The 27,472-nt window shown below is 45.7% G+C and overlaps 2 protein-coding genes across 2 annotated transcripts; both read right to left on the minus strand.

The window, feature by feature from the left end:
- Positions 1-10,331: 10,331 nt before the first annotated feature.
- On the minus strand, positions 10,332-12,782 carry LOC124650613 (E3 ubiquitin ligase BIG BROTHER-related-like). Its single transcript, XM_047190134.1, has 7 exons — positions 12,561-12,782; positions 12,179-12,476; positions 12,026-12,081; positions 11,262-11,303; positions 11,033-11,154; positions 10,836-10,944; positions 10,332-10,385 (listed from the first exon to the last, which is right to left on the minus strand). Exons 1-7 carry the CDS (start codon positions 12,780-12,782, stop codon positions 10,332-10,334), a joined length of 903 nt encoding a protein of 300 aa, XP_047046090.1.
- A 3,701-nt stretch (positions 12,783-16,483) lies between these two features.
- LOC124661703 (ER lumen protein-retaining receptor erd-2.2-like) lies at positions 16,484-19,934 on the minus strand. Its single transcript, XM_047199615.1, has 6 exons — positions 19,564-19,934; positions 18,164-18,363; positions 17,725-17,865; positions 17,554-17,634; positions 16,840-16,964; positions 16,484-16,760 (listed from the first exon to the last, which is right to left on the minus strand). The coding sequence occupies exons 1-6, from the start codon at positions 19,784-19,786 to the stop codon at positions 16,712-16,714; spliced, it is 819 nt and encodes a 272-aa protein (XP_047055571.1). The 5' UTR covers positions 19,787-19,934; the 3' UTR covers positions 16,484-16,711.
- Between the last annotated feature and the right edge of the window lie 7,538 nt (positions 19,935-27,472).

Raw genomic sequence — 27,472 nt, forward strand, 5'->3', positions numbered from 1 at the left:
AGCCAACGGAAGGCCCAGCAACATAGACACGTCCTCTAGAGTAGGAGCCATCTCACCCCAACGAAAGTGGAAGGTGTGGGTCTCGGGCCTCCACCGATCCACTAAGCAGGTGATCAAAGCAGCATCATAGTTCAGGCGCGAAACGTGATCTCGGGCCTCCACTAGTCGAGCGAAAGGTAGTAGTCCAGCCCACTTCAACCTGCAAAACAAATCATGAACAAGCTAAATCAGGTCCAATATAGTTCTTATAAATTTGATACAAAACAATTGAACATGTACCTGTCTTCCCATTCAGGGTGTATCATCCAATTCTTCTTTGGAGTACGGGTCTGCAGTGGCTCCAGGCTCTGCGGCTCAGCCTCCAAGTGCGTTGCACGATGTTTCTGATCAATCAGTGGATCGAGCAACGATCGGGCCGCCATATCTACACACATACAACCATCGATCACAAATTCTAGCATTGTTCAGACTTAGTACAAATTAAACCATCGATCAAAAAGATTACAAATTAAAGCATAGCTCATACATATTACAAATTCTAGCATTGTTCAGACAAAGATTACAAATTAAAGCATAGTTCGTACATATTACAAATTAAAGCATTGTTCACACATACTACAACTTAAATATTACAAATTTGCTACTGTCTCCCTCTAGTTCTTCCCCTCCCACGCCTTCCTTGGTTGCCTCGACCACGGTTAGCCGCTGCCGCTGCCGCTGGGTAGAAAGTGGGACATAGGGGGTCCCTGTGTCCAAACTGGTTGCACAAAAAACATTGCCTAGTTGGACCACCTGCTTCTGCTTCATCCATATCATTTCTAATGCGCCTTGCCTCCCGTCAACCTCTGCTTGTCCGCAATAACCTTGGGTCAGGGATGTACCTCCTTTCATTTGGTACCACCGTAGTAAAATTTCCCACAACTCTATATCCTACCATCTCACCGGTCCAGTTGTTCAGCACAGACTCTTTCATGTAATATGGATACACGAAAGAGATTGAGTCAATTCCTAGTTGTCTGCTAGCTGCCAGCACATGGGAGCATGGAAGGTGAAGCAACTTTGGTTTGTTGCATGTGCACTCACACGATGGCCATTCTTCATTTCCAATTCTGACCTCATGTGTTCTCACCGCATTCACACAACCAAACTTGTCGGTAGGTAAGCACACCTCGAACCTCCTTTCCTCATTACCGATGGCTAGAACAGTGTGTGACATACCCTTCTTCATCTTGACATCCATATATTCCATAATGGCCTTACAGTAAGGAGTGTTTGGATTTTCCAGCATATGACTCACGACCAAGCTGTCGTCTCTCTTTAAAATAATTCATGGTGCCATATAAAATACCCTTCACAAGGGCTGTCGACGGCGAGTGCCCTATTTCCCTAAGCACGAAGTTGTATGATTCAGCTAGGTTGGTAGTCATCACACCATACCTAGCTCCATGTGTGTCATGCAGCAGAGACCACCTTTCTAATGGCTCGTGCTCTATCCAATCTGCAAATTTTTTAATCCATCGTCCAGGCCTCCTTCTAGTATTGGGTGGGTCAAATCCGAGCGGGTCACATAGCCCAATAGGATGCGGCTGCGGGGCTTCCGAACACTGTGTACCCCGTGCCACAATTGCTTGCATGAGCTGCTGCTAATGCAGCTCGCGCGGCTTTCCTTTGCCGCACATGGTCCTTAGTGAACTCATCCAACTTGCCGGGGAGAAAAGTGTACTTGCATTCTTGATTCTGCTTGCACAACTTCTTGAACAGATTCATAAGACCCTTGTTCCTAAACTGCGAGAAGAAATTGGCCCCCAGGTGGCGCATGCACCACCTACTCTGCATGCCCTGCCATGGTGTCTCTTCATCAGGTCCGGCTTCTTTCAGCGTCTTGATAGCCGCAAGTATACCTACATGCCTATCGTGGAGCACGCACACATTTGGGCGATCTTTCACTATCAATTTTTTTAACTCCCCGAAGAACCATAACCAGCTAGCAGTGTTCTCGCTCTCAACAAATGCAAATGCAAGAGGCACAATTCGATTGTTGGGTCCACTCCAATTGCTGTCAGAATCTGACCCCTGTACCTGCCAGTCAGAAAAGTTCCATCTACACACATCACCGGACGACAGTGCATGAAAGCCTCGATGCATATGCTAAATGCGAAAAACACCTTATGCAGAACCCTGTCATTAGGGAACTCTGGTATCACAAAGTCTTGTATATCCACATGGGTGCCCGGATTCCGGTCCTTCAATGTCTAGAGGAGACGAACGACACCGTCATAGGCATCTAGGAATGTCCCGAATCTGTTCTCCAGTGCCATTTGTTTAGCCCTCCATGCCTTGCCATATTCAATATCATACTTATATTGAAGGAGAACTCTTTTCTGGATGGCTTTAACCCCCATCGTTGTATTCTCTACAATCTCATTGTAGAACAGGCGAGCAATCAGAGTAGATGTAAGGTTTCGGTGATCCTTCAGCATACTCTTAAGGACACAGGTGTGTGGCACGAAGTCGCTCACAACTATACCTGGCCATGGGCAGCCCGGCCCGGTCGGCCCGGCCCGGCCCGAAATTCCCGAGCCAAGCCCGACCCAACCATGCCTGTGGGCCGGGCCTGGGCCAGAATTTTTGGCCCGATGGTCAGCATGGGCCGGGCCTGGGCCATCATTTTGCGCGATTTAAGGCAGCGGCCCGGCCCGAGGCCCACGGCCCGACGAGCTTTCCTTATGATGGGCCGGGCTTGGGCCAAGATTTCCGGCCCAATGGTCGGGCCGGGCCGGGCCTGGGCCGAGATTTTCCACGTCGGGCCTTGGTCGGCCCGGCCCGAGGCCTGGCCCGGCCCAAGAAGTGCTCAGGTATACTCACAACCCATGTTGTGTCATACTTCGGACAGTACCCATGCACCCTTGCTGGACATCTAGCATTGCTGCACACCACTGTCAAGAATTTCTGACTTGAAACAGTGGTTCTGAATACCCTTTGCATGTTCATTGCCCACTGAGTGATTGCTTCCTGCAGATGTCTCTTGTTAGCATATCTAGCACCAATTGAGATGGTGTTCATGCTGTACTCCCAGGCAGAATCATGCTGGTCATCCACTATCATTGCCTCCGACAAATCATGGTTCCAAGAAGAGGGGATCATATCCTCCTCCTCGTTGTCATCTGAATTATCGGATCCACTGGATCCATCTAAGTCAAGCTCATCCTCCACTACATCCTCGTCTTCCTCATCCATCATGTTCTGGATATGCTCTTCTTCTTCCTCGCTATCAACCTCAGCACTAACATCATGACCACCAGCTGCATGGCTACTCTGCCTGGATTGGAAACCGCTGCCTCCAGCATCTGAACTTTGACTGCTCTGGCCTAGATGGAACTCACCCTCGCCTTCCTGGGAATTCACCTCCTTCGCCTCGGGAAGCATTAAGGCGATGGGGTGAGTTCCCCTGCGCTCGCACGCTTCTAACTAGTGCACCCACTGAGAGGTCCGCTCAATCGGCTTCAACCGCCAGAAAATTTGGGTACTTGAGTTGCTCTAGAAAGCATGCACACCAACAGTGTATGCTTTGGGATTAAGCTTGAAATTCACGGTCAACCACTCCTTCAACTGACAAACTCGCCATGTTTTTGGGTTTGACAAATGCAACTCCTCATACTGAAACTCGCTCAGATCGGCTCCCATCGGAGTTGTTCAGACCGTGCCGTGACCGAAGTAAACAACGAATTTTACTCTATCTGACATATCTGCTCACCTATACAAATTACAGACTCGTCAAAAAAATCTAGCACCTACACTCTGAAATAAATAAAAATACCAACGACGACCAACTACATATCTGTAACTAATCCGGCAAGCTAACGAACACACCATGCATAATTATACCATCTAATATCACGGATTAGGGTTTACCCTTGAAGCGTGTGAAACAGCTCCGTTAGCAGGCCAGCTCCTCCACCAAGCACCAGCACCACCACCACCAAAACGCTCCCAAATCTAACCCATCTATAGATCAGGTGATTCTACAGCACTTGGTGGTGAAATAAAAACAAAATGTAGGACAAATCGCAGCTAAATGGGAGAAAACAGAGGTGGAGGAGCTGAGAGAATGCGAGAGTGAGAGGAGCTGCTGTGAGGAAGAACTGAGGAGGAAGAAGAGCAGCGAAGAACTGAGGAGGAAGAAGAGCAGCGACACGCCGGTCGATTTTATGCTGCGGAATTTCGGGGTGGAGAAAGCCGAACTGCCCGTGTCGGGGTCGAGGACGCCGATTCCTCCCCCTCGGGATGCTGCGACATGACAACTCTGCCGATGGCAGGCCGACCGGCCGACAGCGCTTTCCTCGGGATTCCGTCGCCCGACTAAAGCTATTCGGGTTCCTTGACTCCGACATGGCGTGGCACGACGTGGCAGGGATAAGATTCCCCTCGTTTCGGGGTCGTGTGCCCCGATTTTTGAATTTCGGGTTCTACCAACCCGACGGTGTATTATTCGTGTAATAGATTAAAAACGAGTATTACTTCTGGATTAAATAATATAAAATGTATCTATATACCTAATAATAAAAGCAAAAGAGTTTCTTGTTGGTCCCTTTTTTTCTGCCCCTCAAATTGTAAAGAATTACCTTCTATGCCACCCTTAAGTCAGAAAAACGGTTTGCTGTTCCTTTGGTCCGAACGAACAAAAAAAAAAAAGAGCTCGGCAGAGTCTTCCTCATCCCTGGCCCCGGCTACCAATCGATCCGCAGCTAGCGGCACCGCCTCCCGCGTCCGGCGGGAGAACCGAACCGTAAGTTGGAACCCCTTTCGACCCCAAGTCCTCCGGCGACGGCGTGTCCCTGCTCGCCGCCGACTCAACCGGCGCTGTCTCGTCGTCGGCACACCTGGTGTCTAATCAGCTACTCCGAGGCGCCCCGCGCCGATCTTCTGGCCATCGCGCAAGCCACCATACCACAGCCGTGGACTTCAAAGGCACCTCGGCTAACCAAGGAGGAGAGGCGCAGTCAAGGGGCGTATGGCAGCACAAGACACTCAGATAGGAGCCGCCTCAAACGGTGATGGAACGAGGGCTGAGGGAGAAAAAAATCTCCTGCCGCTTGATCCCCTGCCTACCGGCGCTTCGCCTATGATTCGAGGCGTCAGGATGCGCACCGCGCTGCCCTAGCACTTCTGCAACGCAGCCAGGACGCCGTGCTCGTTGCGCGGGATGCTCTTCTCCTCTCCCATCCACTACATTACCTTGCCCACGCCTTGCCAAGCCGCCCTCTACACCGGCGCGACGCCACGGCCGTGAGCTCCCGCCGAGATGCAGGCCGCACGGACAGGAGAGCAGTGGCGGCCTGGACGGCAGAGATGCGAACTGAACAGGCGGGGCGTGAGGTGAGCAGCCTCAGCAGCGGCAGCCATCCCTCGAGCCGATGTTAGATTTCACGGGTTCTGACTGTGTCGGGAGTGCTGTGTCGGCTCGGAGCGGGGTCGTCGTGCTTCTTTTCGGCCGTGCGCGCTGCTGAACTGGGTCACCTCGCGGCTGCTGGCTGGGTGGCGGAGTGTGTGTACACTGATGGCCTGGGATGCGGCCGGCAAGGGGCAGCTGCCTCCTGCCTGCTGTAATGCGAGCACTGAGGGATGGCTGCTACATGCCTACATGTGTTTGGGGAATTTTATTTTGACCAAACATAGCGTTAGTGTGTTGCAAAATTACTAGCATGGCTACTAGATGTGTGTGGGAAATTTTAATTTGACCAAACATAGCTAGCTCACGTTCTTAGTGTGTTCGCCAAATTATTATTTTTTTGAGAAACTTTTTTTCGATTTAATTTGCTTTAATTTTTTTTGTTCTAATTCATATAAATTTGTCATGTTTTTTTTGCGAAAGATATAAATTTTTCATGTTAACTCCGTGGCCATCTCCATAGAATGGTAGTTTAAATTTGCAGTAGTTTTATTATATTGTATGCTGGTTTAATTGGAACATCTGCGCGATACAATGTTTATAAGACAATTGCCCTGATGTTTCCGAACCAACCTACCAATCTTTGTTTTTTAGTAAACAAGTTGATAAGAAAATTGTAATTTCCCAATTCTTATTACTACTCCCTCCGTTCCTTAATACATTATTATGAATGAATTCTGTTAAAAGTCAAATAATTTGAAGTTTCATTGGCCAAGGCAATCGATGCGCTGATGAGAGGGCGATCCAAGACAAGAGGAAAAACCCACCCATGTAGAATCTCAAGAACAATACAGATCATAGCTCCAAGAAGTGAGTTCCTATAAGTCAACGGAGGAAAACAAATAATCATGCATGTTTTCATCTTTGCTTGTCTTTTGCTGCCATAATAACATTTCCAAAATTTGTCACCCGTCGCAACGCACGGGCAATTTTCCTAGTTATTTTTAAAAAAATTCGCCAGAAAGTAGACCTGCTCAGTGCTCACAAGCGCATTAAAAAATGAACTTTAAGAAACATTTATTTTATCTTGAATATAGAGACGAACCCTGTACTCCCCGTGCTCATACAGTAGCTCTACTATTAGCTGCAGAGACTCGATTTCTACAGATCTGAAGCAATCACGAATTGAGGATACACTAGCTAGAAACTTAGCAGATGAAGCGTACCAGAGTGTTGCGCACGGTCGCTCCAGAGCAGCTGCCCCTTGCCATCGTAGTCCCTGGCCTTCCAGAACTGCTTGGTTACAGACCTCCGCGGCGGAAGCGGTTCGAGGAATCCCGGAGGTACAGCGGCTAGCACCCTAGCCCTCTTCTCCTCCCAGCTGCCTCCCCGCCGGCGCCGGGGCCTCTTCACGCCGCGGGAGTCCGACTCCGTGCCGCTGCTGCTGTCATCGAACACCGCCTCACAGGCCTCATTGCCTCCACCAGGAACGACGGCCGGCGGGGGCGAGAGGTGGGCGGCGGCCTCCGATTCAGCGGTGGTGGGGGACATACTGCAAAGTGTGAGCGGGGGATTGCCAGAATCCGTCGGCCCTTCTATTTGGCTGTAGTAGTGTAGTGGTCTGTGCCTGTGCGGACCAGTGTGTCAAACATAGAACTAGCATTGCCCTGTGAATTCAACGATAACTGGACTATAGGAACTATAGAGTACACCTGTACTACAGAGTGTCAGGCGCCTTCAAAAGAAAAAAGCACCATACTATGCTTACACAAATATTAAATCAACTTGTTTTTATTCGTAAAAGTACTTCCTCCCTTTATAATTACACCAGTATGCATTTTAGATTTAGTCAAAATTAGACTTCATAAAGTTTACCAAATAAATAGAAAATTATTAACATTTACTATAAAGTCAGTATTATTATAATCACCGTACGATATATTTTCAAAATCTATATATTTGGTATTATAGAAGCTGATATTTTCCATATGTATTTAGTCAAATTTTCTTCATTCGTTCGGTCTACTTTTTGTCACATGTCCTCTTCCTTACTTTTTTCCGCGTTCTCGGACAAGAACTGGAGGGGTAATTCTATTGATCGGTGATCAACTGGGGGCTATTATTGAAGTATACATGCATTGCCTAGTCTATTCCAGACGATCGGTCTTTTGGTTGCATTAGCTAGAGCATGCAGTTCTATATGGTATTGGAGCCAAGATGTCTTGAGTTCAAGACCATACTGGTGCAGCATAAAATAAAAATATTGCAGCCCACTTTTTGGTCCACCTTTAGGGCCGAGAGAGCCACAAGTGAGGGAGAGTGTTGATGTATAACTGCATTGCCTAGTCTTTTCCACTAGATCGGTCTTTTGATTGCATTGGCTAGAGTATGCATTTCTACATTTGTGCTATTTTTCTGGATGATCACTTGGAGTGCGTAAAAATCTCTGTTTTAAATAGTCGGCTATAGCCAGGCTATAGCCCGGCTATAGTCTTTACCGCATGATGCGGCTAACTGCTATAGCCCGGCTAAAGGTGCTAATGTCCTTAAATAGAATGCTATAGTCAGGCTATAGCCCGGCTATAGCTGTTTTGGGAGCCTGCGGCTATAGCCTATAGCCGTCTATTTAAAACCATGGTAAAAATAGACCATTATCCTTTCGTCAAGTACAAAATTTGAATATAAGTCACTTGTCAATGCTATGCTTATTTGGATATATGCTCTTCTTCGAGAATCGGATGACACTCAGGAGTGGATTCTCATATTGTAGTGTCGCAATATTGGTGTAAGGGAACCCTCCTTTCATACTTGTACAAAGCATATTGAAGTTGATCTTTTTACTTTGATCAGAAACGGGTTACTCAAAAGCTTCTTCAGATCAAGTTTATCTCATCGAAGTATAAGCAAATTGCTTATATTTTCACTAAACTCTTTACATTGTCGTTGTTTGAAGCTTGTCGACACAATTTCAGCTTGTTGAGATCATGTGAGACTGAGGGGAGGTGACAAACATGTGCATTGTGTCATGTAGTATGACATTATGACATAAAGATTGAGGGGGTTCTTTAGATTGATCTCTAACTGATTTGGTTGATTCTAACCATGCAATCTGTAACTTTCTGTTCTGATATATAAAGCTAAGCCGCCCGTCCTAGAGGAGTTGTGTGCTTCCAACCCTAATCTAGTTGCTTCAACTTTCATTCTGGGGAGAAAGAACCCTCCGTTGTATTTGTGGTGATCCAACTGGATGATCTCTTTGCTGCCTCCCGTTGTGCATAAGTAGCAATTTATAGCTCCTGGCTGGTTGGAGCCCAACAGGATGCACGGAAGCGAGGTCCTAACATTTCTCTTTGAATTGCTGAGATTTGAAAACGTAGGAATAGGAAAAGCACATTTTTGTGATGCCATGTATGGTGAATTCCTACTGGATTATGGAACACATAAGCTTTGTAAGATATGTTTTTGGATGATGCACATGAAGCAAACGCATGAATTCCAGATGATAGAGTGCAAGTGCATACCTGACTCTTCCGTAATCTAGATTTTTTGACAGGTGCTTTAAACTCCATTGGGGATTCTCTTGAACTACCAAAATAAATTAGTTTTTGACATCAATTCTTGGTCGAACATCAAACAGATTTGGTGGTTAATCTTGGAAACAAATGGTGAGTTCTGTTCAAAGATCATGTAGCCGAGAGAATGGACTCCTTCTGTCTCTATTTGTCATGCTTTATGGCATTTTTCCGTGTTAGCCACCCAGCAGTATTCTTGCGATTTGCGAGCCGTACGGCTTGATGTCTTAGGTATCATTTGAATTAAAGTTTTGATGTGCGCATCTTGCAGTATTGCATGATATAGATACCAGGAGCGTGACCCTTCCGTAATCCAGAGTTTTTTTACAGGTGCTGGAGGCTCCACGGAAGAGCTCGAAAGTGGCTGAGCAATGTCCCTCTGTGTCTACTGTCAATAGCCAGTGTGAGCTGCTAGTTTTATCTGAAGACAATAACCGCTATCTTCCCTCAACCCGCCAGACAGTCGCCGGCGCCGTGGGGCAAGAATAGAAGACCCATCTGATTGATTTCTGCACTCAACCCAAGCAGGTGCCGCACCCTAAACTGAAGAAACCCAAACGTTCAATAAACTAGACGAGAACTGGACTTCCCTGATGAGCTGATGAAATAAATACTCACTCCGTCCTAAAATAAGTGACTCAACTTTCACATACTTAGGACGGAGGGAGTAGCAGCTATTAGTTGTTTTTCTACTGACGAGTCTTTGGCTCGTATTGGCGTGCTGCATCCTGCACCAGTTCTTGTTTTATACATTTCGTGAGCCTTTGTTTGCACACTTGTTCCACTAGAGTTGTGGGACAATAGAAAACCTTGCCCCAGCATAAAAAATAAGGACACCAAAAAACAAGGCCGATACCACAACTTATTCTTACGTACAAACATCAAGGTCGGATCGATGTCAATCTCGGGAATACTCTAAAAGTGCACAATACAGAACATTATCAGAGTGCCATAATGCATCCGGAGTACCCATCATTTTGTAGGTCAGACAAGCATCATCCAACGTTTGTCACAAACACTGTCATCATTCAAGCATGTAACTAGGCTAAACTCAGGTGACCAAGTGTAAAAGAATGACTATAAATATGATAATTATTCTACATCCATGAAATCATACATGGACAACCAGCGTCTAACAAAGAATGTTCTATAAGTTTAAACTATTTTACATCAATGAATGATACATGCACCATGACAGTCTAAATAGGATACACAAAGCAGCAGCATGGTGAAGAAAGTCCACAAGTACATATTGCCTGAGTCTGCTGAGCTAGCAAGGGAGACCAACTCGAGGCTTGTTTCTTAGTTTTCTTTGAATCCTGATGCTAGAATATCACCACAACAGCAGAAAATATAAGCTGCCCCCCATTTCAAGCTTGATTGCTTTCTGAAGTAGGAACTTCAGCACTGCACATAGGGCATACCTGCAACACAGCCAATTGTTACACACCACCTTCGTGTCACAGAAAGAGTTGTCTAGTATCCAGTTTCAGGAACCATTAATAACAGATTCACTCCAAAACTTGAGCTACTACAGATAGATGAATTGAACCCATACTTCAACATCTAATACTACTCCCTCAGACCCAAACTAATTGGCGCAGCCATATAGTATGTCCAGTACAAGTGTACCCCTGAGCTACGCCAATCAAAATTGTTTATTCGAATTGCTGTTTTTTACTGCATCATCATGCAAAACAGGCACTTCAGGAGGATTGGCATCATACAGTCTGCTGCTGGACAAAAGGCTATTTCGAATCGCATTTGGAGGAATTTAGAGGGGCTAGGGGTTCATAGAGGCCATCTCTTTCTTTCATCAAGAGTTTGGTTGCCAAGTTTCCAGATACGAAAGAAGGAACAAGCTGAGGGTATACCTTGTTTAACTGCAGCCACTGGTTTATGCACTCAGAATGATATGAATGCTTGCAAGGAAGTGCAATCAATGATTCACCTTCCTCAAACTCCACACGGCAAATAACACATCTGCAAATAAACTTCACAGATCAGGACAATATAATGCCTACAGACAACTTCTTATATAAGATGAAGGAATTTCAGTTGTTGTCCATACTGTTCAATGTTGCTGTCTTGCTTATCTTGTGCCTGGTAAGTTACTGAAGGCAATGAAGCCAGAGTATCAGCAGAGACGCCTCTGCTTTCCGTACCGACTACTTCACCCAATGCAACCAGCTCCTAAGAACACCAACAACATTAATTAATATTCAAAGTGAATCTTGAAGGTTCTATCTGGTTAACAAAAAACTTTCAGATGCAGATATGCTAGAATATATATAGCTTACCTCGTACGAGTATTCATCTGGATCAACATCTTCCCATGCATCCTGAAGTTGACATAAGCACAAGTATTGAAAACGTCAGATACCAGCTTCATGCTTTGGAAGAATATTTGTGATAATAAAAGGAGAATAAGACCACGCCATTAACAAAGATACAAACTGTTCACTGGATGGATACTGATACAGATTTAAAGACTAGTTCTCACAATTCCCAAATAGAAGATCTGATACTGAATACACAATTTTGCGTACCAAATAACGATATGCTAATTGGCAAGAAACGGATCATCAGGATAAGAAAATTCAATTACAAATTCTATGTCGATTTTTAGCGTATTTAAAGATGGTGGACAGTGGAACAAATACGAAGCTGCAGTGCCATTGTGCTAATCAAATCAACATTCTTCTGAGTACAAGTAAAGCAGCTCCAAGTTCTACCCAAACCCTGAATCTGACAATGTATCACGATTATTATTCTACAGCACTGCAAAATGAAGAGCTGAAGGTAATTATGAAAATCTAATGTACTACATCTTAACATGAGCAACTAATAAAATGTATCTCAAACAGTCAGCTACCTATTATTTTGAAGATTGGGGCAACACACTAGTGCCTAGGTTTTGGCTGGGAGATACAAATAGGAAGTTATCCCCGAATCAATACAGAGAGGTTCATATATTGATAGGGAAGTTAGCAGCAGCATGATTTCCTAAGCATAATAATGTGTAAACCAACAAAGTCCGAAATCATGTAAAGGAAAGAACAACCTGTGCGCTATCCCCATCTTCACCATCTTCGACATCATGGTCCATCTCTTCCCCTACTGAAAACCAACAACACGCTAATCAGCACCCCAAAAAAGGGGATTGGAAGAAAACGTGACTGAATTCCGAAAATAATCTGTTGTCTCCTGCACTCACAGTCGGTAATCCCCGCGAGCGCCATGAGCCGCTGGGCGACCTCGCGCTCCTCGGCGTCCTGGAGGGCCCGCGCGTAGGCATCGTCGTCGTCGTACGCGGCGGGGTCCACCTCGGCCCCGTCCGCGTCGCCCACCTCCTCATCCTCGCCGTCGCCGTCGGGGACCACCCCGTCCCCCTCCTCCTCCCACTCGCTCCCCTCCTCGTCCTCGTCCTCGTAGTCGTCGTAGCTCCCGGCGTCCGAGCCCGCGTACTCGCTCCCGTCCCCGCCGTGGCCGGTCAGCATCATGTACGCCCGCTCCTGCGCCGAAACCAAACCGTCAGACGCCGTCCGAGGGGACGGGCGGGATTAATCGAACCCCGCGAGATCTGGAGGCGTACGTACCTGCTCCTGGAGCACGCGCGCGAGGGCGAGGTCCGCCTCCTCCTGGCTCAAGGCGGTGAACGGCCGCCGCCCTCCCGCCGCCGCCGCCGCGACAGCCGAGACGTCGTCGCCCCCTCCGGTCGCGGCGGGGGTGTTGGGGCTGAGATTTTGGTCGTCGCTGGGCTTCTCGCCGCCGTCGCCGGCGGCGGCGGCGGCGGCGGTTGCCTTGGAGGAGGCGTCCATGGGTCGGGGAGGAAAGTCGGGGAGGGGGGAAATTGAATAGTGGCAACGTTAAGCAATGTCTGGCAGACGCGCGCACGCGCACACGGTTGGATTGCGATTTTGAGAGGGTCGGGTCGTCTGCGTCTGGCCGGTGGTTTAAAACGTGAGACGAAACAGGGAAGGCAGTGATCTGGTTCTGGCCCCAGTCGGTCAGGGGTCTCCGAGATGGAAAGAAACAGGAAGTGTAGACGCACCGCCCTTTCCGTGTTCCGCTGTGCTGCGGGTACCGTGTGACAACCCATTTCTAGCACAGGTCAATTTTACAGATTCTACTGCTGGACTGTTTATTTTTCAAAACAACAAATACGTCGAGGTATTCATGATTTACTCAGTCTTTTAACTATTTGAGTACAGCTTTTATCCGGCCGTGTACACCTTCATATATCAATCTCTTTCGAATTATAAGATATATTCTATTTTCTTATAAAGAGCAAATTTCACATGACCGCAACTACTACGGTGACGGTTTTTCACAAAACAAGAACCGGAGGAAATTTTTATCAGCGAACCCAAATGTAACGATTTAATACTAAATTTTGACATTTTTTCCCGATACCTCAAGTCCGAAATTCTGGTGCCATGTGGGCCTAAAAGTTGTGGTTTCTGATTAAAGATTGTCAGTTGTGGTTTTGTGAAACCTTAGCCCATTTCAGACACTCGAGAAGGGAGAGATCACTTATTAGGGCATTTACAATGGTAATATCTTAGCACCGCCATATAGGATTACGCTAAGGTGGAGGAAAGAGAAAGTAAAAAAAGGTTTATCTTCTCTTAACTAAGAAATAACCTCTTCGCATAATCTCTCTCACCACATATTAAAGATGTCCGCTTAGTAAGAACAAGACTAAAAAATAATTTATTATACATCATATTTTATTGTTATATCTAAATTATGCGACGGGTTAAGATAAAACTGGTTCTGTCAACCATTGGACATGCCCTTGTAGCTTTTGACACCTTATGCATGTCATTTGTGAGTTGTGACATGCCGGTGACATCGTTTTACCATAAGGTCGTGAGCAGCCGTCCCCTCGCTACCACCCCTAAAATGTTTGGAACAGAACGGAAGATAAGGACCGTGCCTAGTTCGGTAGTTCCACTTCGAATTAACTTGCAGGCAGAGCCGCAGAGGTAGAAGAAGACGGCGTGCCCACGGCAAGTAAGGTATTGCAAGTACTAGTATATGTGTGCACGGCTGCGCCATTGATTTTATTATTCTCGACGAGGTGTTGGCGGGGATTAGTTTTCCGACGCCGCAACTAGGAAGCAAGGCGACGAATCGCCCAGTCTGATGTGCACGGCAAGTTAAGTCTGATTTTAACGGAAGCAGCCGGGTGTTCAAATCTCGCAACATGGAATGACCGAAGCATATCACGCCCAAACTCTAACAAGATCGATCAATGTCTTGCTTGTCTGTCACACTTGTGGTTGCATTTCTGAGCGTGGCCCCTTTAATTAAAAAAATGGATTTCTTGTCTAAACCATTGCCATTCCTTCGTAACTCGTAACGAGTGGACCATTGCCATTCCTTCGGAACTCGTAACGAGTGGGAGTTACCCATTTTTTAGAAAAAATAGAGGCAAAAGTTTTGACTTGTCTATTAATTAAGAAGAGAGTGCTCAGTTTTTATAAGAAAATTAAGTAAAAACCTACAACAACAGGGCCACCACACCAAAAACACACCCACAAGAGAACAACACGGAAAGAAAAAAAAAAGCAACCTCTAAACCAACTAGAACCAACGACTTAAGAGCACAACATCGCAAAGAAGTCCCGACATGACAACCCAAAAGGAGTCGAACAATTAATCTGCTGCTGAAACTTTTCTTGTTACGGTCTCTTCCTTCTTTTACCTTCTAAGAGACTTCTCCACCTTCTTCATCATTTCCTCTGAGGCCTTACTCACCAAGACGCAAGCAATTTCCTTGCTATATCCAGGGCTAGCGACCTCCAAACTAGCGAGCAACCCGTTCAGAGCTAGGCACCAACACTACTCTACAGTCCAAAGAGGCGAGGGACTGGAAAGGCTCCGACTGCTGTGGCGAGGGTGTCGTGGCCACCTCCAAGGTCTCAAAAGAGCACAACACCGACGGAAGCACCGCATGAGAATGCCCATGCAACTCATGTAGCTCTAGCGTGATCTGCAAAATGGAGCCAACAACTCGTCTATGTCCTCACTCTCAGAGTCAACCGACACAACAGGTTGCAGCGACTGGCAGGGGCTGCCATGAGAAGAGAAACACCTGTAGAGATGTTCTTCCTCAACCACAGATGGCTTCTGCTCTGTGGAGCCAAGAGGAAGCGAAGCCTGCACGGTGGTGAGCTCGTACACCAGAAGAACATGCCTTCGTCGGCTCCAAAGAATCACCAACGTGTGCCAACAACAACTTGAGACTTGCCACCTCCTCACGGAGGGGGCGAGACACCTCCTCGACGCGCATAGCAACCAATTGAGTGAGCTCCATGCGCAACAAGGCAAATTGACACTGAAAGTGGGAGTCCAAACTAGCGTTGACATTGACCTCGTCGAAACACCTTGGAGAGGATCTTGGTGGCGATGTTGCAGGCGACGGCGAGTGGCACACGACCTCAACCCAACTCAAGGACGTCGAGGGACGACAAGGCTGAGCGGGCGGAGAGTGACTATGCTGGCAAGGAGCACATGAGTGCGGAGATCGAGCATGAGTGTCCGGAGAGCGAGAACGAGCAGCGGGAAAGCGCGCCCGGCAAAAACGCTCCCGATGACCATGATGATGACACCGGATGCATCTGAAAGGTGCACTACATGTGTTGACCTGGTGGTCACCTCGAAGCACCGAAAGCATCTTCCACGAGCCCAACACTTAAAGGCAAGACTACGCTTAAGGCCTTCCTTCTGAAGCAAAGACGATGGCTCGCGGCCAGGGCGGCCACCCCGACCCACTTGTACCCAGTCTTCCTTGTTCTCCAAGAGCGAAGTTACCGATTTATAATGTGTCTTGAAGGGCCAAAATTACCACTACCGAGCCTTGCCAAAATTTTGGCACCATTGAAGCTGCTAGAGGCGAAATAGCAAAGTTTGACAAAAGAATGAACTGGGAAGTTATGAAATGAAATCTAAGAGCTCGTTTGTCACCCATTCATTTCATTCATTTGGTAAAAATGAAATGACATTGATGATATCATTTCATTTGACAGGCTCCAAAAGCAAAAGCCCGAACATAAATCGATGATGCGGGCTAGCACAAGCTAGATCATCAGAAGCCAGACTTTTGAAGTACAACGCCAGATAACATATCAACGAGAGCACGAGCATCGAAGGAGTATCCCCTTGTCACAACCCGTTGCATGGTTACCAGGACGTGAGCTTCAATATCAACCGGACACAAGTGGATGTTTGTGGAGAACACCCGAACCTGAGGAAGAAGATAGGGACTGGAAGGAAGAAGAAAGCATTCTTCAGTTCATTCTGTTCTGTCGTCATCGTGTTGACCTCCTGTCTCTTTATCCTTTCCTCTCTCACGATCAATATGTTGGGCCGAGGCCATGCCAATAGCCCATCACTCAAGTGCGGCCCATAGAGTACTTCGGGTGTTACACTTACACCCCTGTTCCTCCTATTCTAGAAACGGGACAACTGAGGGTGTAGAGAGAGCAAAGTACTTGAAATCTAGTCTGGATATATAAATAGTCAGCTGTTGATATAAAGATAGCATTCTAAGCTTCACAGCGGTCTCTGGTACAATTTTCACAAGAACAGTTTATAACTGGAAAAAGAAAAGCAAACAAGGCTCTCGGCTCTCAAATTCATCCCACATGGGAAGAGAGAAGGTTGGGCGCTATAAGCAGAACCACTGTTCAACTGTAAGACAGAGCACCGAGTAACTGGGTTGTGTATCCTGTTGCAGATTTCACACCACCCCGGAAGGAAGCCGCAGCACAAGTTGTCCACCAACAACACTGCACCAAAAGAAACCACTTTTTAGCATCGGATGTTTTAACTCTTTGCATAAGTGATAGCAGAGGCTTGATTACGTACCTCTTTACATAGTAGTAGCAGAAATCTGCAAGGATGAACGTCTGGACGATTTCAGAGAGAAGCACCATCGAAGGCCACATACCATAGCCCAGGGCAGTCAACAATCTGCCACGTGTATCCAAGACCTACAGAGAAAATGTAGTACCACTATTTAGTTTAGATGGACCCAAATCACTGTAACATAGTTTACCATATTTTAGAATCCCAACAATAAGGATGATGTGATACCATGCACTACAAGTTACAGATTGATTTCTCAAAAATAATGCAGCTAAACATGCATACGCTGACAAGATATAATCGAACATACAATTAGGTAGAACTATATGGTTTAATGGGATATAATACATCAGGTATGAACATGAATGATCACGGTGGTAACAACAGAATATAACTCGATTCAAAAACAGTGGATTGTCTTTACTTTATAATGTGTAAACAATGTACTACACAGCAATGAGAGCCTCAGAAAAATGATAAAATAAAATAAGCAACGAGAGGTGATGTTTTGGTTTATATCTGTATAACGAAACTGTGTATTCATTTTCCCAAAAAGGATCTGTTTTGTTCATCTAAGGTATATATATAGAAAACAGATGACTATTTTCGAATATTTCATAGTGCGAATGGTCTGAATGCAGTTTGTGCTGGCACATTTGCTATGATAAAAAAAAATTGTAGACTCTTAACAAGAAAAAAGACAGAAAAAAGAACCTGAAGGACCCAGTGTGCACAGCTAAGAAACCTTGCAACACCCAATGCAAACACATAATGAGCTGTGAACGGTTCAACAATCTGCTCAAAAAATATATAGAAGTCAGATAATTATGGCCATTCAACTCTGCAACCATGGGATTATGGATGTTCTATTGTTGCAGTAGTTACCTTTGTGTTCTGCATCAAGCGCAACTGGGGCAGCACTGAAACAGCTTCCAAGTAAACACAGAAGGCCCAGCAGATCCGATTGACCATGAAATGTGACGTTGAAGGGTGGGAGAAAAACGCGAGCACAAAACAAGGAACCACCTGGACAGTAAGTCTAGTAAGATAATATGTTTGGCAAAAAGACGAGGTTCACAAGATGAATGGATTAACAATATGGAAAACAAGCCAACACCAGGGGCAGATGAACAACTCTTTCTAAAGTGATACTGAGATCTTATAGCAATTTTGTGGATCTAAAAAAATACAACCAGGATATGATCTTGGAAGTGAGAACTGAAGTCGGAGAAGTGATTTAAGAAATTAAATGCCACAATCAATTAATGTTTTAATAGCCTAAATCATCACAGTTTTACAGTCGAGAAGTTGATGCTGTTCTTACCACATAGTACAATGGAAAGTTGTCCTTTTCCAGCATATAAGTCGCCCTCAGTCTGAACCGAATCATGTAAATGACAAAAAGAGTAGCTACTAGTGTAGCTGAATCCAGTATAGTATGGATGTCATATTCCATAACAAAGCTGCAGTACAACCTAACAGCCAGGAATAGTGCTGTCAATTCCTGAGACTTGAGTGATAGTCCTGAAAAGATTCAAAGAGGGAAAGTTTTGAGCAAGTCAGAGCATGAGCATGAAATTAGCCCAGCAATGATCATAAACAAATGATGTCAACGGAAAAATAGTGTATCACCGAATTGTGAATTTTACACACAACGATACATAAGTTACTGCATTATTAGAGCACATCAGTCATTTGTATGCACTTTACTATCAGAGACTGCCCAGTTTGTCCTTTAATGGAAACCTGGAAGGTGGTTGCAAATTCCAGTAATTGATAAGTGAGAAGGCAGATTCTGTGACCATACAAATATCCATTTGCATACAATTTCACAGCTGCTTTCATTAATATTTGTCTGTTCTTTTCAGGAAATAGTGTTTAATTTGCACCCTCCACGGATCTTGTTTCCATTAATAGAGCATAGGGATAAGGTCATTCCAGTACTCCACACAAATAAATCAGGGAAGTTTCTGAAGAACAGCAAGACCACGGCAGGGACAGGTGTTCAAGTTTTTTTTTTCGATACAGAGGTGTTCAAGTAGGGACTGAAAAGGGGCGCGATTTAACAACATTCATCTCTGCACCAAAAGATGAAAGTCTAAACAAAACACTTTATGCACTATCACATACACCACACTGGTCAGAACAAACTCTGCTACAATCTTATTGATATAAGATTGCAACCAAATTTCGAGAACAGGCACATATCGTGAGCTGCCTGCATTTTGCCACATAACTGCTACAGTAGACAGATGCAGCTACACTCCGCAGGCGGAACAGGCCAATTGGATTGAACAGGCAAAAGATTTATCCTTGCACAAACAGTACCACCGTTTCCCAAAGCAGCAAGTGCGTACAAAGTATTACTAGGACACATCGCAAGTCGCGGGCAGTATGCTAACAGTTGGTTCATAGATTTACAGGTCTCGCCCTAAAAAAAGCAAAGAGTTGTCTAGGCAAATCGGGTTCATATATTCCGAAAAAGTAATCATTCAGCAACCAAAGGCAGGTAATTTGAACCCAAAAAATATAACATACGAGGATGACAATAAGCTTGACTGAAAAGAAACGCACCCTAAAAATACAGGTAAGCAGAAACGTACTAAAAGGGGCATAACTTTCCGAGAAAAAACAGATCAGACCGCGGTGGAATCACGCGAGCTCGACGGATCGAGGGGGTAGCTTTGGAAAAGAGGGGGCAAGAGAAGGGGGGAGCGAGCGAACCAGCGCAGGTCCTCTCCTTGGTGAGCTTGTAGATGAGGACGCCGATGCCGAGCGCGTGCGCGGCCTCGGCGGCGACGAAGAGGTTGTCGTGGTCGTGGACGATGAAGCGGATGAAGACGAGCGCGGCCATGCCCGCGACGACGGCGAGGAAAGCCTTGACCTTTGGCGGCTGCCGCCGCACCCACGCCACCACCACCCCCATCGGCCTCCGCGCCGGCCTCATCTCCTCCTCCCCGCTGCTCCGGTCACCCTGCTACCACCACCACCGCCGCGGCGAGCGAGCACGATCGGAGAAGGGCTTGCCCCGTGCAGTGCGTGCGTGCGGCGCGTCGCGTGAGTGGTCTGGTCTTTGGTTTTGCAGGAGAAGAAGATTGGTGCGCGCAGTAATGGCCCGGGCCGGGTTGGGTTTGCTGCAGCTGTTCTGTTCCGTTCCGTCCCGTCCCGTCCTCGGGATGTCAGGTTAAAAACACGCAGGTCCCATGAAAAACAAATCCATACGGTTCTAAAAGAAGGAAAAATCCATATAAAACCGTAGGATATATCTGAGGTTATCTTGCTTTGATGAGTCATCAGTGTTTCAGCAGATTTTGTTATTATTATACACGAATAACTTCCTCCAACTGATTGATACTGGCAATATTATGCACAGATTTTTATTGAAAAAAATTAATTACATGCCAGGAAAAGGTACTAGTACTACTATATATAATATCAACTATCCTGAAATATTATTAGTGGAATCTTAATTACTAGTATTATCATCATTTGGTGGATGTATATAAAGTTAAAATCCCCTCTAATTATTTCAATATTAGTTACAAAAATCTCTCTTGCTCAAAAAATTATTAGTTACAAAAATCTTTGTTATTTTTTCAGGGAAGACCATCATAGTTAGATTTATTAATATCAAATAATGATCACATTGTTTAGGCGAATTTGTAAAAGAAAGCTAGGGGTTCATCGGTCCAATTACATGACAGTTGAGACATAAAACAGTTTCTAGCTATATTATGAGCAACTTCATTCATCTCTCTCTCCCAAAATGTATGAATTCAACATTCCCAATAGTTCATGATTGTTGCATAATATTTGAAAAGATAGCTATGACGTCATTCCATATACGATCCTCTCCTATATGGTCTCAAGCGAATCTGATTATGCTTCTACATCATTGCACCCCAACGAGTTTGCAAATGCCGGACGATGGAGCATACCTAATGCTTTCGCATGTTTCCCAAAGCAACACGTTCTTTCTTTCTTAGTTATTATGTAAAGTCGGTTTTCATGTTTTATGTATTTTGTAACTTTTGGAGGGCTGATGACTTCGTCTTAATTAAAATCCAGACTCATTTCGAACCTTTTGTCTAAATTATTAGTTACAAAACACAATCCCTTTGATAATTTGTTTTTTCTTTCATTTTTATTTATTCGTACTTTATCCGTAAGTGTCCTTTTCAAGACCCACGATGTACATTCTTAAGCCTTCATGTTATTTTTTTTTTGAAATGCTACCTCTTTCGCCGTTGAAAGAACCCAACACAAGTGCGCCTTCTAGTTGAAATGGCAAATTTTGTTTCGTTGCTATTTAGAGTTCCTTGGATAATACTGTAATTATATTTATCGGCCATGAATTCGTGAATTATGTATGATTGATCTATGGTTTTAAATCTCAGTGGGTTATAGGGCTTATTTCTTTTATAGTGGCGTGTTGAATCTCCGTGCGGCGTAGTCCACAATTCCTGATAGTTGCATTAAGTGTTCCAGACAATCAACCCTGATCAACGAACACGAAATAGGTAGTCCCAATGCGAAGAGGACCCAGATGACAAGGGGGGCACATTGCCTGCTAACCGTCGCCTAGCTCCTAGTTGGGCTTGCACAAGAAGAGACTTGAGCCGGCTCACGTCAAGTCTGTTCAAGGAAGTTAACGACCAAGACGCCAAGAAGAGTTGCCTTGTAAGCCAAGTTCATTAGATCGACTCACACTAGGACTCCAAGGCCCGAACCGAGCCAGGGTGTACCACTGTAAGCATTGTGTCACCACCTTTATAAGGTGGCACGAGACGATCCCTAAAGGATGGAAACAGTAAACAAGAGCCGTTACCAGAAACCCTAGATCGAATTCGCCTTGGAGATAAACCTAGCCTAAGCCGCGAGACACATTGTAACATCTATTTGTATAATCAACAATAGCAGAAGGAGGAAGTAGGGCTTTACCTCCAAATTAGTCGATTAGCTGGTCGGCTGTTAATTGATCGATCGACGGCTTGAAATTTCTAAAATTGCGTATTTTTTGGAAAGTTGATTTAAAAATCGTTATTAACCTTGCTAGAAGGAGAGAGAGAAAACACTATAAACGTTGCCATTAAACCTTCTCCGCCCAAAAAAACATTATAAACCTTGCCAGAAGGAGAGAAAAAAAAAGCGAAGTTTAATCGCGTGTGGACTGAATACAGCTGCAATATGCACCAGAGTTTGACGAGATCGCCTTCGTTGTGGAAATTGCAACTGGGACAGAAACGTCGCGAGTTTGGTCCGTGCAGGCACCGGAGACTCGACAGGATCGCGGCCACGCGACAGGGCCGGTCCATAGATGTCGGGGGCCCTAGGGCGAAACGACACAAAGGGCCCCTTGTTCATAGTGGCTAAGCTTTTCTAGGGCGGGGGCAATGGCCCCCTACTCTGAAAAATTTCTTAAAGATATTTATTTATACTAAATTTATATATATTACTTAAAGTTTAAACATGATTGGTGTTCTAGGCCCCTTAACTATCTCGGTCAAGCTTCACCACTTGATCACACACACAAAAAAAACTTAAAAAAATATTATTATTCAACAAGATAAATATAAGGGTAATGCAATAACAAACTAAATAATATTTACATTTGAAAGATCCATAATCTTCAGAATATTGGTGAAGACGTTTGAAACTATTTATTTCTACTTGTGTACATGTGTATTGTTTGCGAGAAATAGATCAGAGAAAAAAAATTATGAGGGTTGGTGTTGTTCTGCACATTTGAGAAGTAATCGGAGTATAGGCACGTTAAGCTACAACTTCAACTTTCTATATTTTCTAGAATTATTCTAAACTTTATACTACCTAAAGAGTATGAATATAAGTGTAGTAAGTGTACAAACAAATCTTGGATTAAGGTCCTAACCGTTGAGGGCCTGGGGCGAGCGCCCCTCTGCCCCACCCTATGAGCCGGCCCTGCCACGCGACCGGCGTGGCGGTCGGGTTGATGGGGGTAGGCCAGGTTAAGCCACCCGATCCCGATCGATCTATCCACTACACCGTCAACGGATCGGCTGAACGACCCGGCCGGCGTTTGACTTGGACCGGGGGTTGGAATAGTTAACTGGTCCCGACGACGCCTCGTGGAGTGGAGAGCGGAGCCTGGCAACGACGGCGACTCTCGCGGCGACCCCGCCCGCCACGGATACGTACGTGTGCGGACCAATGGGAGAGCGAGAGACGTACACCGGAGCCTACGTTTATCGCTCCATGAGGAAAGTCCAGTTGACACCCTGTCGCTCGCAGTGCCGCGGCAACTCAACTTCCACGGTTCCACCGGTTCACTGTACCGTACTTCCACCGGCCCGATTAATTCTTACGGAGCCGTGCCGGCCGGTCTACTGTAAAGTCCGTGAACCGCACCAAGCGCCCCGTCGTGCCGTGGTGGGATGCGTGTGGATTTTCCTGTGATTTTCTCGCGGCTGGAGACGCACAAAACGAGTGCCGTGCCGTGTGCGGTCGAGCCAAACGTTGTATTCGCCGTGCCTCCTCTTTTTTTTGCCTTGTGCGTGCGGTGTGCCGCGCAGGCAGGCCCAGCCAGTTCTGCGTCCGCCACACGTGCCAGCTTGACGGGCTCCATGAGGCGGAACCCTATTTATCGCTCGCGTGCGGCACGGAGTGTGCCGCCCGCGCACGGAGGTAGTTGGGCCGGCCCAGTAACGAGTTAGGAATGGTTTTTCACCCTTTCGTTTTTCTGTTTTTTTCTAATGAGTTCCCCAGGTGTTTTCTGGTTGGTTTCCGGGAGCAGCCCACGAGCGGTTTTCCGTGTGTTTGCTTCCCTCTGTTTATCCATCTTTGGACTTTGCTTCATGTATTTTCCATACTTGTGCGCACCATCCCACCAATGTTTATCATGAGCACTTTCTAAATTAAGCTCAAAAAAAAAAAATGAGCACTTTCTAAATCTGTATATTTTCCATGTAGCATGTATATTCTCCCGAATAGCATGAATTTGCCAAAGTAGTAAGCCTCATAGATGTGCACCGCCAACATACACATCCGTGTAATGGCATGCACACTTGTGTATACATCAGAACTTTAACAAGTTTAAGCGTGTGAACAAAGAAGAAACCCGAGCACAAAACTAGCTTCTCGAAAAATATTGATACACCACGATTAATTACCCCTGCAATAACCACTCAACGCGTGTGTGTGTGTGGGGGGAGGGGGGGGCGGACATCTCAACACGTCCTGCAATAACCACTCCTTGTCACAAAAGCAACTGAAGGAATATGATTTCTCTCATAAATTGATGATTGATACGTTTGGTTTTACAGAGAATATATAGGGGCCAAAGCGGCTAACCCTAGCTTGAGACACAAGCAAAACTAAACCGACATATAATCTAACATCCCCCGCAGTATCAACGTGGGGTTCAACAACGTTGAGACTGAAACGAATATCAACAAAAGGTGTAGTCGGTAGTCCTTTGGTGAAGATGTCCGCGAACTGAGCGGAGGAGGGGACATGCAGAACTCGAACTTGTCCCAGAGCCACCTTTTCCCGTACAAAGTGAATGGCAATCTCTATATGCTTGGTGCGCCGATGCTGGACGGGATTGCCTGCCATGTAAGCTTGCTGAAATATTGTCACAATAAACAATGGTGGCCTGGTGAATGGGCACAGTGAAGCTCCGATAACAGCCGACGCAACCATATCGTCTCGGCGACGGCATGTGCAAGCTGCACGGTACTGCGCCTGGCCGACGAACGCGAAACTGTAACCTGTCGTTTCGAAGACCAAGAAACCAAGTTGTTACCAAGAAAAACACAGTATCCAGACGTGGACCTACGAGTGTCCGGACAACCAGCCCAGTCTGCATCAGAATATGCTGTCAAAGTGGTAGGAGAGGAAGAGTTTATGTGGAGACCATGGTCGAGGGTACCTTTAAGATATCGCAAAATGCGTTTGACGTGATTAAAGTGTGGAATGCGAGGATCATGCATGAACAAGTAGACTTGTTGGACGGCAAAGGAAATTTCAGGACGAGTGATAGTGAGATATTGAAGTGCACCAGTTAGACTACGGTAAAGTGAAGGGTCAGAAAAAGGATCACCCGTGGAAGAAAGTTTAAAAGTAGTGTCTACTGGAGTGTGAGAGGGCTGATAGTCGAGCATACCGGCACGTGTGAGGAGATCAAGAACATACTGACGCAGAGAGAGAAAGAGGCCGTGAGAATCTCTAGTGACAGCAATACCCAAAAAATGATGAAGAAGACCTAGGTCAGTCATAGAAAATTCGGTGCTAAGAAGAGAGATGATATGATCAAGGAAAGTTTGCGTAGAGGCAGTGAGAACAATGTCGTCTACATAGAGAAGCAAGTAGGCGGTATGAGTGTCAGTATGAAAGACAAAGAGAGAGGAGTCGGAATGAGATGGAGAAAAGCCTATAGTTTGAATAAAAGTGGAGAAACGCTGAAACTAGGCACGAGGAGCTTGTTTAAGACCATACAAGGATTTCTTTAAGAGACAGACATGAGAGGGATAGGTGGAATCTTCAAAACCTGAAGGTTGTTGACAGTAGACAGTTTCATTTAGATGACCATTGAGAAAAGCATTTTTGACATCGAGTTGATGAACAGGCCAGGATGAGGAGATGGCGATGCTAAGAACGGTTCGAATTGTGCTTGGTTTGACAACGGGAGAGAAGGTTTCATCGTAGTCAATGCCATGTTGTTGTGAAAAACCACGACAGACCCAACGTGCTTTATAGCGAGAGAGAGAACCGTCAGAATGAAATTTTTGGCGAAAAACCCACTTGCCAGAAACAATGTTTGCACCTGTGGGAGGAGGAACTAGTTGCCATGTGTCATTTTGAAGAAGAGCATTAAACTCGTCGAGCATGGCTGCTTTCCAATTGGGATCTAAGAGGGCAGATTTGTAGGTTTTAGGAATTGGGGAGATAGAGATGGTGGCGGAGAGGTTAAGACGGGTTTGAGGTAGATGATACGTCCAATTTGCATCACTATTTTATATCATAATTTGCTGTTATTCATTGATATATTTCATATTGGGACACAATACTTATGTTATTTCATCTATTTTACATGTTTCATCATTATTGGAGGATCGAGCACGGAGCCGGGATTCTGCTGGAAAAAGCACCGTCAGAACGCAATATTTCGGAAGATCAACTGTGGAAGGAAATTATACCAAAAATCCTATTTTTCCAGATGACGGAGGGAGCCAGAAAGGGGAGAAGAGGGGACCCGAGGTGGGCCCACCCCATAGGCCGGCGCGGCCCAAGGCTCGGCCGCGCCGCCCTATGAGGAGGGGGGCCCACAGCCCCTCTCGCCTCCTTTTCTTCGCGTACTCCTTCGTCCCGAAAACCTAAGCCATAGAGGGTACCTCGCGAAGAGTTACAGCCGCCTCTGCGGGGCGGAGAACACCAGAGAGAAAAGAGCTCTCCGGCGGGCAGGAATCCGCCGGGGAAATTCCCTCCCGGAGGGGGAAATCGACGCCATCGTCATCGTCATCGAGCTGGACATCATCTCCATCATCATCATCATCATCTCCACCATCTACACCGCCATCACCACCGCTGCACCTCGTTACCGCTGTAACGATTTGGGTTGGATCTTGATTGTTTGATAGGGGAAACTCTCCCGGTGTTGATTTCTACTTGTTATTAATGCTATTGAGTGAAATCGTTGAACCAAGGTTTATGTTCAGATTGTTATTCATCACCATATCACCACTGATCATTCCATATGATGTCTTGTGAGTAGTTCGTTTAGTTCTTGAGGACATGGGTGAAGTCTAAATGTTAGTTGTGAACTATGGTTGAGTAATATTCAATGTTATGATATTTAAGTTGTGGTGTCATTCTTCTAGTGGTGTCGTGTGAACGTCGACTACACGATACTTCACCATTTATGGGCCTAGGGGAGTGCATCTTGTATTCGGTCGCTAATTGCGGGGTTGCCGGAGTGACGAAACCCGAGCCCCGTTGGTATATCGATGCAAGAGGGATCGCGAGGATCTCGAGTTTAAGGTCGTGGTTAGATTTATCTTAATTACTTTCTTGTAGTTGCGGATGCTTGCAAGGGGTATAATCACAAGTATGTATTAGTCCTAGTAAGGGCGGTGCATTAGCATAGGTTCACCCACACAACACTTATCAAAACAATGAAGATTAATTAGCTGTATGTAGCGAAAGCACTAGACTAAAATCCCCGTGTGTCCTCAAGAACGTTTGGTCATTATAAGTAAACAAACCGGCTTGTCTTTTGTGCTAAAAAGGATTGGGCCACTCGCTGCAATTATTTCTCTCGCAATTTACTTACTCGTACTTTATTTATCTGCTATATCAAAACCCCTTGAATACTTATCTGTGAGCATTTACAGTGAATCCTTCATCGAAACTGCTTGTCAACACCTTCTGCTCCTCGTTGGGATCGACATTCTTACTTATCGAAGATACTACGATACACCCCCTATACTTGTGGGTCATCAAGACTATTTTCTGGCGCTGTTGCCGGGTGACATAGGCATCCCCAATGGGCCTGCCAAAGATGGTACCCGGGATTTACTAAAGGCCCAGGACTCGAAGAATAAGAAGACTCGGAAGCCCATTTAGTGTTAAGGAAAGATAGTTTGTATTAGGAAAG

This window comes from Lolium rigidum, chromosome 1 (assembly GCF_022539505.1).
Source record: "Lolium rigidum isolate FL_2022 chromosome 1, APGP_CSIRO_Lrig_0.1, whole genome shotgun sequence".
Classification (NCBI taxonomy): domain Eukaryota; kingdom Viridiplantae; phylum Streptophyta; class Magnoliopsida; order Poales; family Poaceae; genus Lolium; species Lolium rigidum.